The following is a 14,675-nucleotide window of genomic DNA, read 5'->3' as shown; positions in this document are numbered from 1 at the left end:
AATATTCTCTAGTTCCATCCATTTTCCAGCAAATAATGTAATTTTGTTCTCTTTATGGCTGAATAGCACTTCCCCTGTGTGTATAGACCACATATTCATTTCTGTTTGTCAGTTGACAGACACCTAGATTGGCTCCATAATTTGGTTATTGTGAATTGTGCTGGTATACACATGGATATGCACTCATCACTATAGTATTCTCAGTTTAATTCTTTTTTTTTTTTTTTTCCAGTACTGGGGATGGAACCCAGGGACATTAAACCTCTGAGCTACACCCCCAGCTCTATTTTTTATTCTTTATTTTGAAACAAAGTTTCACTGAATTGCAAAAGGCCTCACTAAATAGTAGCTTGAGGCTGTCCTCGAACTGCAGTCCTCTTTTCTCAGGCACATGCTGGGATTAAAAGCATGTGCCACCACACCTGGCTTCTGAGTTTAATTCTTTTGCAGAGAGAGAGAGGAAGTGGTGTAGCTGGCCCATATGGTGGTTCCTTTCCTAGTTTTATGAGGAACCTTGATCTCCAAAGTGGTTGTACTAATTGCAATCCCACCATTAGCATATGAGTTTCTATTTCCCAACATCATAGCTAGTACTTATTATTGTTTGTATTCTCTTTTTCTCTTTTTTTTTGTGGTACTGGGGATTGAGCCCAGGGGCAGTCTACCTCTGAGCTACACCTTCAGAGTTACTTTATTCTTTATTTTGAAACAGGGTCTCACAGAGTTGGAAAGGGCTCACTAAGTAGCTGAGGCTGTCTGCGAACTGCCATTCTCCTGTCTCAGCCTCCCAAATGCTGGGATTACAACCGTGCGCCACAACGCCCAGCTCTGTTTGTGTTCCTTTTTTTTTTTTTTTTTTAATTTGGAAACAGGGTCTCTTAAGCCAGCGCGGCTGGCTTCGAACCTGCGTGATCTTCCTGTCTCTGCCTCCCAAGCGCGGGGATTACAAGCGTGCGCCACCACGCCCGGCTCTGTTTGTGTTCTTGATGATTGCAATTGTAAACAGAGGGAATCTCAGTGTAGTTTTATATTTCTCTGATTGCGAATGATGTTGAGCATTTTTTCATTTATTTATTGGCCACTTACATTTCTTCTTTTGTTGACTTAGTTGCTAAATTGCTAAGTCCTCCCAAGTACTGAGATTAGAGGCATGGACCACTATGCTTGGCTTGATTGGTTTTTTTGAATGTTTAGCTTTTTAATTTTTTGTATATTGTAGATATTAATCCTCTGTCAGAAGAATAGCTGGCAAAGGCTTTTCCTGTTCTCTTGAAGATCCCTTGAGAATCTTCATTGTTTATTTTGCTGTGCAGAAGGCTTTAAATTTAATGCCATTCTGTTTTTCTTTTTTCTCGGTACTGGGGAGGAACCCAGGGACATTCTTCCTCCTAGTTACACCTCTAGCCCTAATTTTTACTCTTTATTTTGAAACAGGGTCTCACTGAGTTTTGAAGGGCCTCACTAGGTAGTAGCTGAGGCTGTCCGTGAACTGCGATTCTCTAGTCTCAGCCTCCCAAGTGCTGGGATCACAAGCGTGCGCCACCACACCTGGCTCCCCATTCCATTTATTGATTCTCAGTTTTTTCCCCGAGCTTTGGGGTCTTATTTAGAAAGTCTCTACCAGTGTCTTTATTGCTCCCAGTCTTAAATAGACATTGTTTTTTTTAAATTTCCCCTGTGAAATAAGAAATAGTGGAATCTGGGTTTTGTGCTACATATTTGTAATCCCAATACTTGGAAGACTGAGATAGGAAGATTGCAGGTTCCAGGCCAGCACATAGTAACTTAGTGAGATCCTATTTCAAAATAAAAAATAAAAAGGAGTGGACGTGTAGCTCAGAGGGTAACCTTTAGGTTCAATTCCCAGGACCACACATATACAAAAAAAGGTTGTTGGAGGAGAATTTAGTGTGGATTCTTTTCATACACTCAAAGCTTTTTTTTTTTTTCTACGGTACTGGAGATGGAACCCAGGAGCATTCTGCCTCCGAGGTACACTCCCAGTCCTATTGTTTTAGTCTTTTTATTTTTGAAACAGGATATTACTGAGTTGTGACAGGCCTCGCTAAGTAGCTGAGGCTGTACTCAAACCATGATTCTCCAGTCTCCACCTCCTGAATTCTGGGATTTAAAGCCTTTTTTTTTTTTGGTAGTACTGAGGGTTGAACCTAGGGGCATTCTACCTCTAACCGATTTTGTTTATTTTTTAAATTTTGAAACAGGTTCTCACTAATAAGTTGCTAAGGCCTCCCAAGTACCCGAATTAAAAGTGTGTGCCACCATGCCCTATTGCTCTCATGTATATCTTCCACATTGACTTTTTAAGTTTCAGATTATAGCCTCACTGTCACCATCTTTCTTTGAATGTCTGGTGCGTTTGAGATGCAGTGTACCTGAATTAGGATGTCCAGTTTTCTCCTTCTCTTCCACAACACAAAACAAAAGCCCTAAGTCTGTTCTTCCATCTTAGTAATGAGCAGTGTCATCGTCTATCGATGCAGCTGCTTAGGCCAAAACGCTCGCATGATTTCTGATTCCTCACTTTCATCCCAATAGGAAGTTTTTGTTTCTGTCTTTAAAACTGTGACAACTTTTTACCTTTTGCTCCCATCCAATTCCATCTTCCTCTTTAGATTGTTGTGTAGATTCCTCTTTATTTCCTGTAGGTTAGTCTGTGCCAAACACTTACGAGTGACTGTTTTTGGGAAAACTTAGGAACTTGATTGTGTCGCTCACCTGCTCAAGGCCATCTGTGACCTCCCTTCACCCTTTGAATAAAGCTTACACTTCTTGTCCTGGCCTGCATGATCTTGCTTCTGCTCCCATCTGTAACCCGCCTCCTTTGCTTACAGCAGTCAGTCTCATTGGTCTATAAGCTGTTCTAATGTTAGAACGTTTTTAGTTACTGCTCTTTCTGTCTTTAATTATGTTTCTCTACATTATAACAAGGGCCCCTTTCTTACTGTCTTATAGAAATCTCTGCTCAGATGTTGTTCCAAATATTGTTCCTTCAGAGAAGAGTTCTCTATTCACTCTTACCAAAACAAATAGTATTGTGTTTCGTACCATTCTGATTTAGTTTTTTATCAATTCCAAAACATTAACCAAAGTGTAGTTAGGACATCTTAGTAATTTGTAAGCTACATTGTTAAAAGTAGTTTGTCCTCCTTGAGACTTTCTAATACAGACTAACCTTTTTAATAAGTACTTTTTTTTGGGGGGGGGTGGTACTGGGGTTCCTGGAAGCCCTTCTACCTCCGGGCTACACTCCCAGACCTATTTTTACATTTTTATTTGGAAACAGGGTCTCCTAAGCCAGCGCGCGGGGCTGGCTTTGAACCTGCGTGATCCTCCTGTCTCTGCCTCCCAAGCGTGGGGATTACAAGCGTGCGCCACCACGCCTGGCTTTAATAAGTACTTTTACAGAGCTGCTTTAAATAATACTTGTTTAGCTGAGCATGGTGGCACACCTGTAATCCCAGTACTTGGGAGGCTGACATAGGAGGATCTCAGGTTCGAGCCAGCCTCAACTACGTAGTGAGGTCCTCCACAACTTAGTGAGACCTTATTTCAAAATAAAAAATAAAATAGGGTGGGGGGGGTGTAGCTCGGAAATAGAATGCCCCTGGATTAAATTCCTAGTACCACAAAAAACAAAACAAAACTTATTTTTTTTAACTGGAATGTTAGCATATGGCTGTAATGCCAGTACTTGGGAGGCTGAAACAGAAGGATCTGAAGTTCAAGACCCATCTCAGCAACTTAGGGAAACTAAGCATCCTATTGAGACCCTGTTTCAAAATAAGTAAGTAAAAAACCAAGTGGGGATGGGGTTGTAACTTAAGAGATAGGCTGCCCCTGGGTTCAGTCCTCAGTACAGAACAAATACATAAACCAAAAACTTGTTTTTTACCTAGAGAAATCCCCTTAGAGAAATAAAAAATATAACACAGGTTGAGCATTTTGCTTTTAATAAAGTCTAGTATGTGTTCAAATATTGATCTCCTTATATGATCTTTTTGAATTTTCAGCAACATCGGCAAGTATAGACAGAAGCGCTCCCCTAGAAATAGGTCTCCAACGATCTACTCAAGGTATGCCTTGTCACAGCTTTCTTTTGAACTTTCAAAAACCATTTCAAAACTGAACATTTCTTTTCTACTCATTTTCTTATAGTCAAAAGAGCTGCAGATGAAGTTTTAGCAGAAGCAAAGAAACCACGAATAGAGGTAATAATTTTATTTTAAATATTCATATTGTTACTGAAATTGAGATTGTGTAGCAAAAAGAAATCTTTGTGGTAATTCTAGGAGGTTAATATCTTTCTTGGAAAAATTTTTGTGGTTTAAAGAAAAGTTGAAAGCTAAGTGGTGCACACCTGTAATCCCTGTACTTGGGAGGCTGAGACAGGAGGATCATAGGTTCGAGAATATCCTCAGCAAGCAGTGAGGCCTTGTTTCCAAATAAGAAATAAAATTGGGCTGGGAGTATATCTAGAAGGTAGAATGCCTAAGTTTAATCCTTAGTAACACACACACACACACACACACACACACACAAATAAATGTTTATTAATAAGTAGTTTGAGTTGTAGTGTTAGCCCTCATGATATATAAACTTTGTAATGGACAAATTATTTTCTTGACATATATATATTTTCTTGACATATATATATATATTTTTGCGGTCTGGGGTTGGAACTTAGGAGCATTTGACCTCTGAGCTATAGCCCCTGCCCTATTTTTTATTTTGAAACCGGGTTTCACTGAGTTGTAGAGGGTCTCACTCAGTAGCTGAGGCTGTCTGCGAACCGCGATCCTCCAGTCTCAGCCTCCCAAATGCTGGGATTACAAGCGTGCGCCACCACGTCCGGCCATTGACATATGTGTGTGTGTGTGTGTGTGTGTGTGTGTGTGTGTGTGTGTGTGTATGGAACCCAGGGGCATTCAACCTCCAACCTACACCCCCTGTCTATTTTTTATTCTTTATTTTGAAACCGGGTCTTACTGAGTTGCAGAGGGCCTCACTAAGTATTTGAGGCTGTCCATGAACTGCGATCCTCCAGGTCTCAGCCTCCTGAATGCTGGGATTACAAGCGTGCGCCACCACGCCCGGTGACATTTATATTCTTATCATTGAAAATATTGGGTTAGGTCAGAGATCAGAAGCTCTTTCTCAAAGGCCCATATAGTAAATATTTTAGGTTTCTGAAAGTGTTGGATAGTCTGTTTCAGTTGCCAAACTCTGGTGTTGTAGTGTGGAAGCAGTCAGATGTGGTTGTGTTCCAGTAAAACTTTACAAAACAGTGGTGGGTCAGAATTGGCCTTGAGGTTGTAGTTTGACTATTCCTAGAATAAGGGTGTGTGGGGATTTACTTTATTCTTCAGAGCTGTGAAGTGCCTATTATAGTTACTTCATTAAAATATTGAAATACTGGTTCCAGATTTCTTACAGAACTTTAGCCAGTTGAATAGTAATACTGGTTGATAGGATAGTTCATATGAAATAAAAGCCACATAAATACAGTTACATTTAAGGATTTATTGTATATGAAATGGTGACTCTTAGTAACAATGTATATACTTTGAAAATTGCTAAGAGTTTAAGTGTTCCCACCACAAAAAATAAGTATGTGAGGTACTATGTTAATTTGGTCAGTTGAGCCAGGCTACACGCTTATATATTTTGAAACAGTAGTATTCATATGTAGTATACTACATAAGTCAGTTAACCTTAGGATTTTAATCATATGATTACAATATTATTTATATAAACTTTCAACAAGCCCCGGAGCAGTTAAATACATATAAAACCCCTGAAAATAATAATATACTAGGGGCATACTTAAAATCTGGTAAATGATTAGACTGGCACATATCAATTGACAATAAAGAAATAACACTTGTTTTCATCAGTAGTTGTTTTTTTTGGTGGTACTGGGGATTGAACCCAGGCACATTCTACTTCCAAGCTACACCCCAAGTGCCTTTTGTGTGTGTGTGTGTGTGTGTGTGTGCGCGCGCACGCGGGATTGAACCCAGAGGCATTGTACCAGTACCTGAGCTACACCCTCAGCCCTGTTTTTTATTCTTTATTTGGAAACAGGTCTCACTGAGTTGCAGAAGGCCTCATTAAGTAGCTGAGACTGCCCGTGAACCTGGATCCTCCTGTCTCAGCTTCCCAAGTACTGGGATTACAAACATGCACCAAGTTTTTTCCTAGGGCTTAAAATTTTTGTTTTGGAACAAGCTCTCAATAGCTTGCCGAGAATCTTGCTAAGTTGCTGATGCTGGTGTTAAACTTGCATCCTCCTATCTCAGCCTCCCAAGTACTGGAATTACAGGCTGGGCACCACCATGCCAGGGCTGTCACTAGTTTTAATTAACATATCTGGCTACAATAAAGTTTTCCATTTTAATCTCATATCAGAATCAAATAATTATATATACTTTTAGTCTGCTATGTAAACAGTAAAGCCTCTGTAATTGAGGACAAAGGTAACTGTTGGTCAAATAGGGTTGATTAGTAAGTACCTATAGTGGAATCAGTGACAAAATTTGATGCTTAAAGTATTTTTTGCCAGGTGTGCTGGCAAATGCCTGCCTGTAATCCCACTACTTGGGAGGCTCAGACAGGAGGATCATAGGTTTGAGGACAGCTTCAGCAAATAGTGAGCCTCTCATTAACCTAGTGAGACCCTGTTTCAAAATAAAAATGAGGAGCTGGGCGTGGTGGTGCATGCTTGTCATCCCAGCATTTGGGATGCCGAGACAGGAGGATCTAGGTTCACTGACAGCCTCAGCTACATAGGCCCTTTGCAACTCAGTGAGACCCTGTTTCAAAATAAAAAATAAAAGAATAAAAAATAGGGCTGGGGGGTGTATCTCAGAGGTATAATGCCCCTGGGTTCCATCCCCATTACTGCAAAAAAAAAAAAAAAAAAAAAAAAAGCCAGGTGTGGTGGTGCACACTTGTAATTCCAGCATTTGGGAGTCTGAGACAGGAAGATCGCAGTTCGAGGACTTTGAGACCCTGTTTCAAAGTAAAGAATAAAAAATAGGGCTAGGAATGTAGCTCGTACTGTAAAAAAGACCAAAATAAAAATAAAATTGTAATTTTAATACGTATTTTTTGAGACATAGAATTGATATATTGTAGGTAATGACAGTGATAAGTGACTTGTTATTAGAGTTTGAGATTCTAAGTACTTTCTATGTATTAACTCTTGCAGTTCTCACCACAACTTCTTAATTGTTGGTAATACTAGGCTTGATATTGTAAACATTTCGACACAGAAGATGTGATTTGCTCAAGTTTTTATTCTAGCTTCTAGCCCTTTTACTGTATGTACAAAATTTGGGGCACCAAAGCTGATATTTCCCCAATTCTCCCTGTGTGAAATGAGATTCTGACCCTCTGTTGACAAAATTAGTGAATTTAGGGATGTTATTTGTTTGGAAAAGCCTGTACACCACAATTGAATTATTTGAAAAATTTCATCATGTTACAGATTCTAAATTGCTAGGATATTAGCAGCTTGAAAAATCAGAAAATAGCATAAAATTTTTCTACATTATTTGTAGAATTACAGTGTATTATATAAAAGTTACATTACGTAAGCAGATTATATTTCAGCATACACATACCAAGGACATGTAAGACATTGTACTGGGAAGAAAGAAATCTGAGGATAGGATTTTTTATTTGAGTAAAATCTGAGTTTAAGTAGTTTTTAAAATCAGCAGTTTCTGCTGGGCGTGGTGGCGCACGCTTGTAATCCCCGCACTTGGGAGGCAGAGACAGGAGGATCGTGCAGGTTCGAAACCAGCCGCGCGCACTGGCTTAGGAGACCCTGTTTCCAAATAAAAATGTAAAAATAGGTCTGGGAGTGTAGCCCGGAGGTAAAGGGGCTTCCAGGAACCCCAGTACCACAAGGGTTATATCTTTATTAAAATGGCAGAAATGTAATGCACATGAAAAAGTGTCCTTATGTTCATTTTAGCTGATGGTGCCTTTGTTAAGATTTTTGTGTATGTGATATCAGGAATTAAATTCAAAGCCAGTTTACTTCCGAGTTATACTCTCAACCCTTTTTATTTATTTTGTGTGGTACTCGTGGTGGAACCCATAGGCCTTCTACTTCCAAGCTATATCCCCAGACCTATTTAATTTTTATTTTGAAACAGAGCCTCACTAAGTTTCTAAGCCCCTCATTAAGTTGTGGAGGAAGACTTTGAACTTGTAATCCTTCTGGCTCAGCCTCCCAAGTACTGGGATTACTGGCATGAGCCCCCATATCTGGCTTTTAATTTTTTATTTTGAGACAGCATTGGTAGGTTGCTGAGGCTGTCCTATTTCAGCCTACCAAGTAGTGGGATTACAGGCATGTAGCACCATGCTCAGCTCTATTTTAAGATTTTTAAATGATAGATTACTGTTCACGAATGATCTGGAGCCCAGTATCCTTTTGGATTTCTTGAGTATGCTAATATCTTTTTTTTCTTTTTTTGTAATGGGGATTGAATGTGGAGGGGGAGAGAGATTGCCTCTGAACTACATCCCTAGCCTATTTTATTTTTTATTTTGAAAAGTTGCTGTGGTTCGTGCTAGATTGCTGAGGCCAGCCTTGAATCTGCATTCTTCCTTCCTCAGCCTACCAAATATCGGTGTGCACCATCATGGTTAGGTTGCTGATGCTTTTAATAGTTTTATATTCCGTTAGCCATTGATACTGATTGCTTCTCAATATTTTTATTTTTTTCACATGGGTATTGAATTAGAGTTTCTAAGCAGCCATACATTGTTTAAACTAAGTTTTTCCTGAAATCTTGATATAAATAAATAATCTAAATAAAAGTTGAGCTACTCACGTTGAATTTTGGACAAGATCTTGAAGTAGTTTATGAGCATTTTGTAGGGAACCTTTAATGTTCTGAGGAACATGCTTTGAAAGCCATTAAAGTTTGAATTATAGTGTTTTGATCTATATTCATAGATTTGGTACTTGTGACCTAAGATGGATAAAGTCTAGATCTAAAATGAAATTTTCAACCATGATGAAAGCTTTCCATACAACTTAACTTTAAGCTTTCTCAGTTAGAAGTTAGACTTGTTATATGGTATCTATGAAAATAAAGGAGCCGGGTATGGTGGCGCATGCTTGTTATCCCAGCATTTGGGAAGCTGAGATAGGATCATGTTTAGCGGACAGCCTCAGCTACTTAGCAAGGCCCTTCGCAACTCAGTGAGACCCTGTTTCAAAAATAAAAAGACTAGCCAGGTGTTGTGGTGCACACTTGTAATCCCAGCATTCAGGAGGCTGAGACCCGAGGATCGTGTTTCGCGGACAGCCTCAGGTACTTAGTGAGGCCCTCTGCAACTCAGTGAGACCTGGTTTCAAAACAAAGAATAATTAAAAAAAAAAAAATAGGGCAGGGGCTGTAGCTTGGAGTCAAATGTTCCTGGGTTCCATCTCCAGACCCGCAAAAATAAATAAATAAATGAATGAATAAATAAAAAATAACAAGACTAAAAAATAGGGCTGGGGATGTAGCTCGGAGGTAGAATGCCCCTGGGTTCCACCCCCAGTACTGCAAACAAACAAACAAAAAATAATAAAGGTAGTTATATTATGGGAAGAACCCTAAATCATAGAAATAAGTGACTAAGCAGGTTTTTGGTAAGCTTTCACAGATGACCCCACGTGAAGTTTCAAATTTTCAGCGCAACAAAAATGGTACATAACATTCCGTAGAGAGTGTTTCACTTTCAGAATGGTATTGAACAAATTATAAGAAATATCTGAAACGTGATAATAAAATGTGTTTTTTGTTCACTGATTTTGTCCAGTTGTAGGTTAGTGTGTATCTGAGCATGTTTAAGGTAAATTAGGTTAAGTTATATTGTATAGTATTGTGTTAAACGTATTCTTGATTTACAATATTTTCAGCTTATGTTGAGTTGATCAGAATGTAACCCCATTGCTATTCAAGGAGCATCTGCAGTTAGTCTTACATGATCCATCCATATACTTATCATTGTCTTTGTGTGACTAAAAGTTGTCTTAAAGTACAGTAATACCTAGAACTGCATAGGTGGGTATTTTGGTAAGGAAAAGTTTGGTATAGTACTATTTCTTCCTAAAAATTAAATAGAAATTCGCAAGATCTCACTAACCAGTGCTTATTTCCAGGATGAAGAGTGTGTGCGACTCGATAAAGAGAGGTTGGCTGCTCGGTTGGAAGGTCATAAAGAAGGCATTGTGCAGACAGAACAGATCAGGTAAGGGTTTCTTTAGTAGAAAGCATATAGTTTAGGTATTTGTTAATGTATAAGGAAAGTGGGATATTAAAATACTACTCACATTTACCTTTATATCTTTCATTCATTATATGCCTCTGCTCCCTAAGTTCAAAAGAACATACCTGTCTTTCAGTATCCTGTGGGGATTGGTTCCAGTAGCCCGCCCTCACTGTCCCCCATCCAGAATCCACAGATGTCCAAGTCTTTTATTTAAAATGGCACGACACTCTCACATAACGTGTGCACACCCTCCTTTTATTTAAAACGGCATATTTGCACATATGCGCACATCCTCCTGTATGCTTTTAAGTCATATCTAGGTTATTTACAATGCTTAGTACAATGTAAATGCTATGTTTTTGTTAATACTGCATTATTTAAGCTGGGCATGGTGGTGCATGCCTATGATCCCAGTACTTGGGAGGCTGAGACAGGAGGATTGCAGGTTTGACGCCAGCTTCAGCAATTTAGCAAGACCCTGTTTACAAATAAAAAAATTAAACAGGGTTTGGGGCATAGCTTGGAGGTAGGAGGCCCCTGGGTTACATCACCAGTACCATACATAGAGTACTGCATTGTTTGGGGACTTGGTGCGGAAAAAAATAATTGGTACATGTTCAGTAGTTTTTTTTAATATTTTCAATCTGATGTTGCCTGAATCTTCAGATGTAGAACCTACTAATTCTGAGGGCCTACTGTATGTGCAGGCATGTTTTAGAGTAGGGGAGGTTGGGAGCCATTGTGCTTATTTTGCTTTCTGGAAAGCTATCTTCATTCTGTTACCACATTTATCTTTTTAAAAATTAATTCATATTCCAAGCCACTCATTTTATAATGTAATCTCCTTTGATTTGTAACAGAGATCAGCAAACATTTTCTCAAAAGCACTACAAATATTTGGCTCTCTATATCCATGGGTCAAACATCTGTAGATTCAACCAACCTTTGGTGAGAAATATTTGAAAAAGCCAGACGTGGTGGTGCACACCATGCTTGGAATCCCAGCATTTGGGAGGCTGAAACAGGAGGATTGCTGTTTGCGGACAGCCTCAGCTATCTAGTGAGATCCTTGCAACTCACTGAAACCCTGTTTCAAAATAAAGAATAAAAATAGGGCTGGAGGTGTAGCCTGGAGGTAGAATGCCCCTGGGTTCCAATCCCAGTACTGCAAGAAAGAAAAAAAATTGAAAAAAAAATTGTACAGATTTTTTTCTTTTCGGTATTGGCCATTGAACCCACAGGCATTCTAACTTTGAACTACACCCCCAGCTCAATTTTATTTGTTGTTTGGAAACAGGATCTCACTATATTACTGGCTTTGAACCTGTGATCCTCCTGTCTCAGTCTCCTAAGTACTAGGATTACAAGTGTGTACCACCATACCTGGCTTCAGATGATTTTTTTTTCTTGTCTTTTGTGGTTATTGAACCTAGAGTCGATCATCTCTGAACTATACCCCCAACTCTATTTTTTATTTTGAAAGAAGTTCTATCTAAATTACAGCTCACTTGCTGGTCTTAAACCTGTAATTCTCCTGTCTCTTGTCTCCTATGTACTGGGATTACAGTTGTGTACCACTACATCCTGCATCCATTTTAATATTAATTTTTAATTTTTCATAGTACTAGGATTGAAATCAGGACCTCATATGTTAGGCAAGTTCTCTACCATTAAGCAACATCCCTAGCCTTCTTATCCTTATTTCTAAAGAATACTGTATAACAAATTATTTTTTGTGGTACCAGGAATTGAACCTAGGGGCATTCTACCTCTGAGCTATACCCCCAGCCCTATTTTTTATTTTTTATTTTGAAACAGAGTCTCACTAAGTTGTGGAGGCCTCATTAAGTAGCTGAGGGTGGTCACTGCAAACCTGCGATCCTCTTGTCTCAGCCTCCCAAGTACTGGATTACAAGCATGTACCACCATACCTGGCTTATAGCAGTTTTTTTCTTTTCTCTCTCTTTTTTTTTTTTTTTTTTTTTTGCGGTACCAGGGATGGAACCCAAGGGAATTCTACCTCCGAGCTCCACCCCCAGCCCTATTTTTCAGTCTTTTTATTTTTGAAACAGGGTCTCACTGAGTTGTGAAGGACCTTGCTAAATAGTTGAGGCTGTCTGTGTCCTCTGGTCTCAGCCTCTTGAATACTGGGATTACAAGTGTGCACCACCATGCCTGGCTTATAACGATTTTTAACAGTATATTTGTTGTATAAGTAGTCTACAGATTATTTTTTAATTTTTTAAAATTTTGGTGGTACAGGGGTGGAACCCAGGGGTTTTTCTACCTCTGGGCTTACTCCCAGGCCTATTTTATACTTTATTTGGAAACAGGGTCTCACTAAGTTGCTGAGCGCCTCACTAAGTAGCTGAGGCTGACTTTGAACCTGCGATCCTCCTGTCTCAGTCTCCTAAGTGCTGGGATTACAAGCGTGTGCCACCACGCCTGGCTAGAGATAATTTAAAATACATAGGATGATGTAAGAAAATTATGCAAAATGGCATCATTTTATATAAGAGACTTTATTTTTTTATTTTATTATTTATTTTTATGTAGATCATATTGAAAATGGCACACATTCAGACTGTGCTTGGTGCACTCTCCCACTCCCCACTTCCCCTTCACCCTCTCCCAACAATGTGTATCCAGGTTAACCATGCTACATTCATACTTTTACACATACTCAAATGTAGCTCCTCCATTAATTAACCTTAGCTTTCTTCATCTTCCACTCTTCCATTTCAGCTTTGCTGAGGTTTCCCTTCCATTATGTGGAGGCCCTCTGGTATCCCTAATGCTCCCTAGTTTGGGCATTTAAGAGAAAACATATGTCCTTTATCTTTTTGTGCTTGGCTGATCTCACTTAACATAATATTCTTCAGGTCTTTCCCTCTTCTTGAGAATGACATGATTTTGTTCTTCTTTATTGCTAAGTAGAATTCCATTGTGTGTATTCCATTGTATTTTCCATAATTTTGCAATCCATTCATCTGTTGATGGAGATCTAGTTTGGATCCATATTTTGGCTATTATAAATTGTTCTGCTATGAACATAGGTATGAATATGTTACTGTAGTTGTCTGATTTCAACCCCTTTGGAAAGATACCCAGGAGTAGTATAGCCAGATCATATGGTGGATCCATTTCCAGGTTTCTGAGGAATCTCCACACTGATCTCTATAGCATCTGAACTAGTTTGCACTCCCACCAACAGTGTAAAAGAGTTCCTCTTTCCCCACATTTTCACCAGCATTTGTTATTTGATTTCCTTATGCTTGCCACTCTGATTGGGATTAGATAGAATCTCAGCGTAGTTTTTATTTGCATCTCCCTAATGGCCAGTGATGTTGAACATCTTTTCATGTATTGATTGGCTATTTGTATCTCTTCTTTTGTGAAGTTTCTATTAAGTTCAGTTGCCCATTTCTTGAGTGGGTTATTCGTTTTGATAGCTTAGATTCTTTGAATATTCTGGATATTAGCCCTCTATAAGAGTGGTAGCTGGTAAAGATCTTCTCCCATTCTCTAGGTTTTCTCTTTAAATTCTGTTTTTTTTTTTTTTTTTTTTTTTTTTTTTTTTTGTGGTACCAGGGATGAAATCCCAGGGGCATTGTACCTCCAATCTATACCCCCAACCCTATTTTTTATTTTTGAAACAGGGTCTTACTGAGTTGTGAGGGGCCTCGCTAAATAGCTGAGGCTGTCCGCGAACCACGATCCTCCGGTTTCTGCCTCCCGAATATTGGGATTACAAGCGTGCGCCACCACTCCTGGCCTTCTCTTTAGGTTCTTGATGGTTTCCCTTGATGAAAGAAACTTTAGTTTGATGCCATCCCACTTATTAATTCTTGCTTTAATTTTCTGCACTTTGGAGGTCTTGTTGAAAAAATTACTGTCTATGCCTATATGTTGGAGTCTTGAGCCTATGCCCTTCTCTAATAACTTCAGAGTCTCTGGTCTAATTTCTAAATCTTTGATCCATCTCGAGTTGATTCCTGTGCATGGTGAGAGGTAAGAATTTAGTTCCATCTTTCTACAAATGGATAGCCAGTTCTCCCAGCACCAGTTGTTGAAAAGGCTATCTTTTCTCCAGCATATGAGTTTGGCCCATAAGGGACTTTAAAGCATCTGCAGATTTTAGTATCTTTGAGGAGTTCAGAGAACAGTTCCCTGCAGATAGTGAGGGGAGAAAACTATAATATTTTGTCTCTTTAGAGAAAATGGTTTCTTTTGAGTCTACTTAACTCTTTTGTGGTAGGGAAAGTAGCTGTAGATGACATGTAAATGTATGGGCATGGCTGGATTTGACCTGTCATCTTAATTTACAGAACCTTGATTTTTAATATAGTTAAAGTCATTTGGCAAACTGGGCA

The 14,675-nt window shown here is 39.1% G+C and overlaps 1 protein-coding gene across 1 annotated transcript in view; it reads left to right on the top strand.

The window, feature by feature from the left end:
- Positions 1 to 14,675, top strand: part of CDC73 (cell division cycle 73) — a gene marked incomplete at its 3' end in the record, with an annotated part of 141,014 nt that overhangs the window by 11,996 nt on the left and 114,343 nt on the right. Inside the window, exons 4-6 of the mRNA XM_080698369.1 lie at positions 4,032 to 4,094; positions 4,177 to 4,229; positions 10,193 to 10,281. Of these exons, the coding sequence (XP_080554495.1) occupies positions 4,032 to 4,094; positions 4,177 to 4,229; positions 10,193 to 10,281 (205 nt within the window). The remainder of the gene's footprint in view (positions 1 to 4,031; positions 4,095 to 4,176; positions 4,230 to 10,192; positions 10,282 to 14,675) is intronic.

The sequence above is a fragment of the Muscardinus avellanarius genome (assembly GCF_963383645.1).
Source record: "Muscardinus avellanarius genome assembly, chromosome: 7".
Lineage (NCBI taxonomy): Eukaryota > Metazoa > Chordata > Mammalia > Rodentia > Gliridae > Muscardinus > Muscardinus avellanarius.
This window is presented reverse-complemented; position numbering and strand designations above follow the sequence as displayed.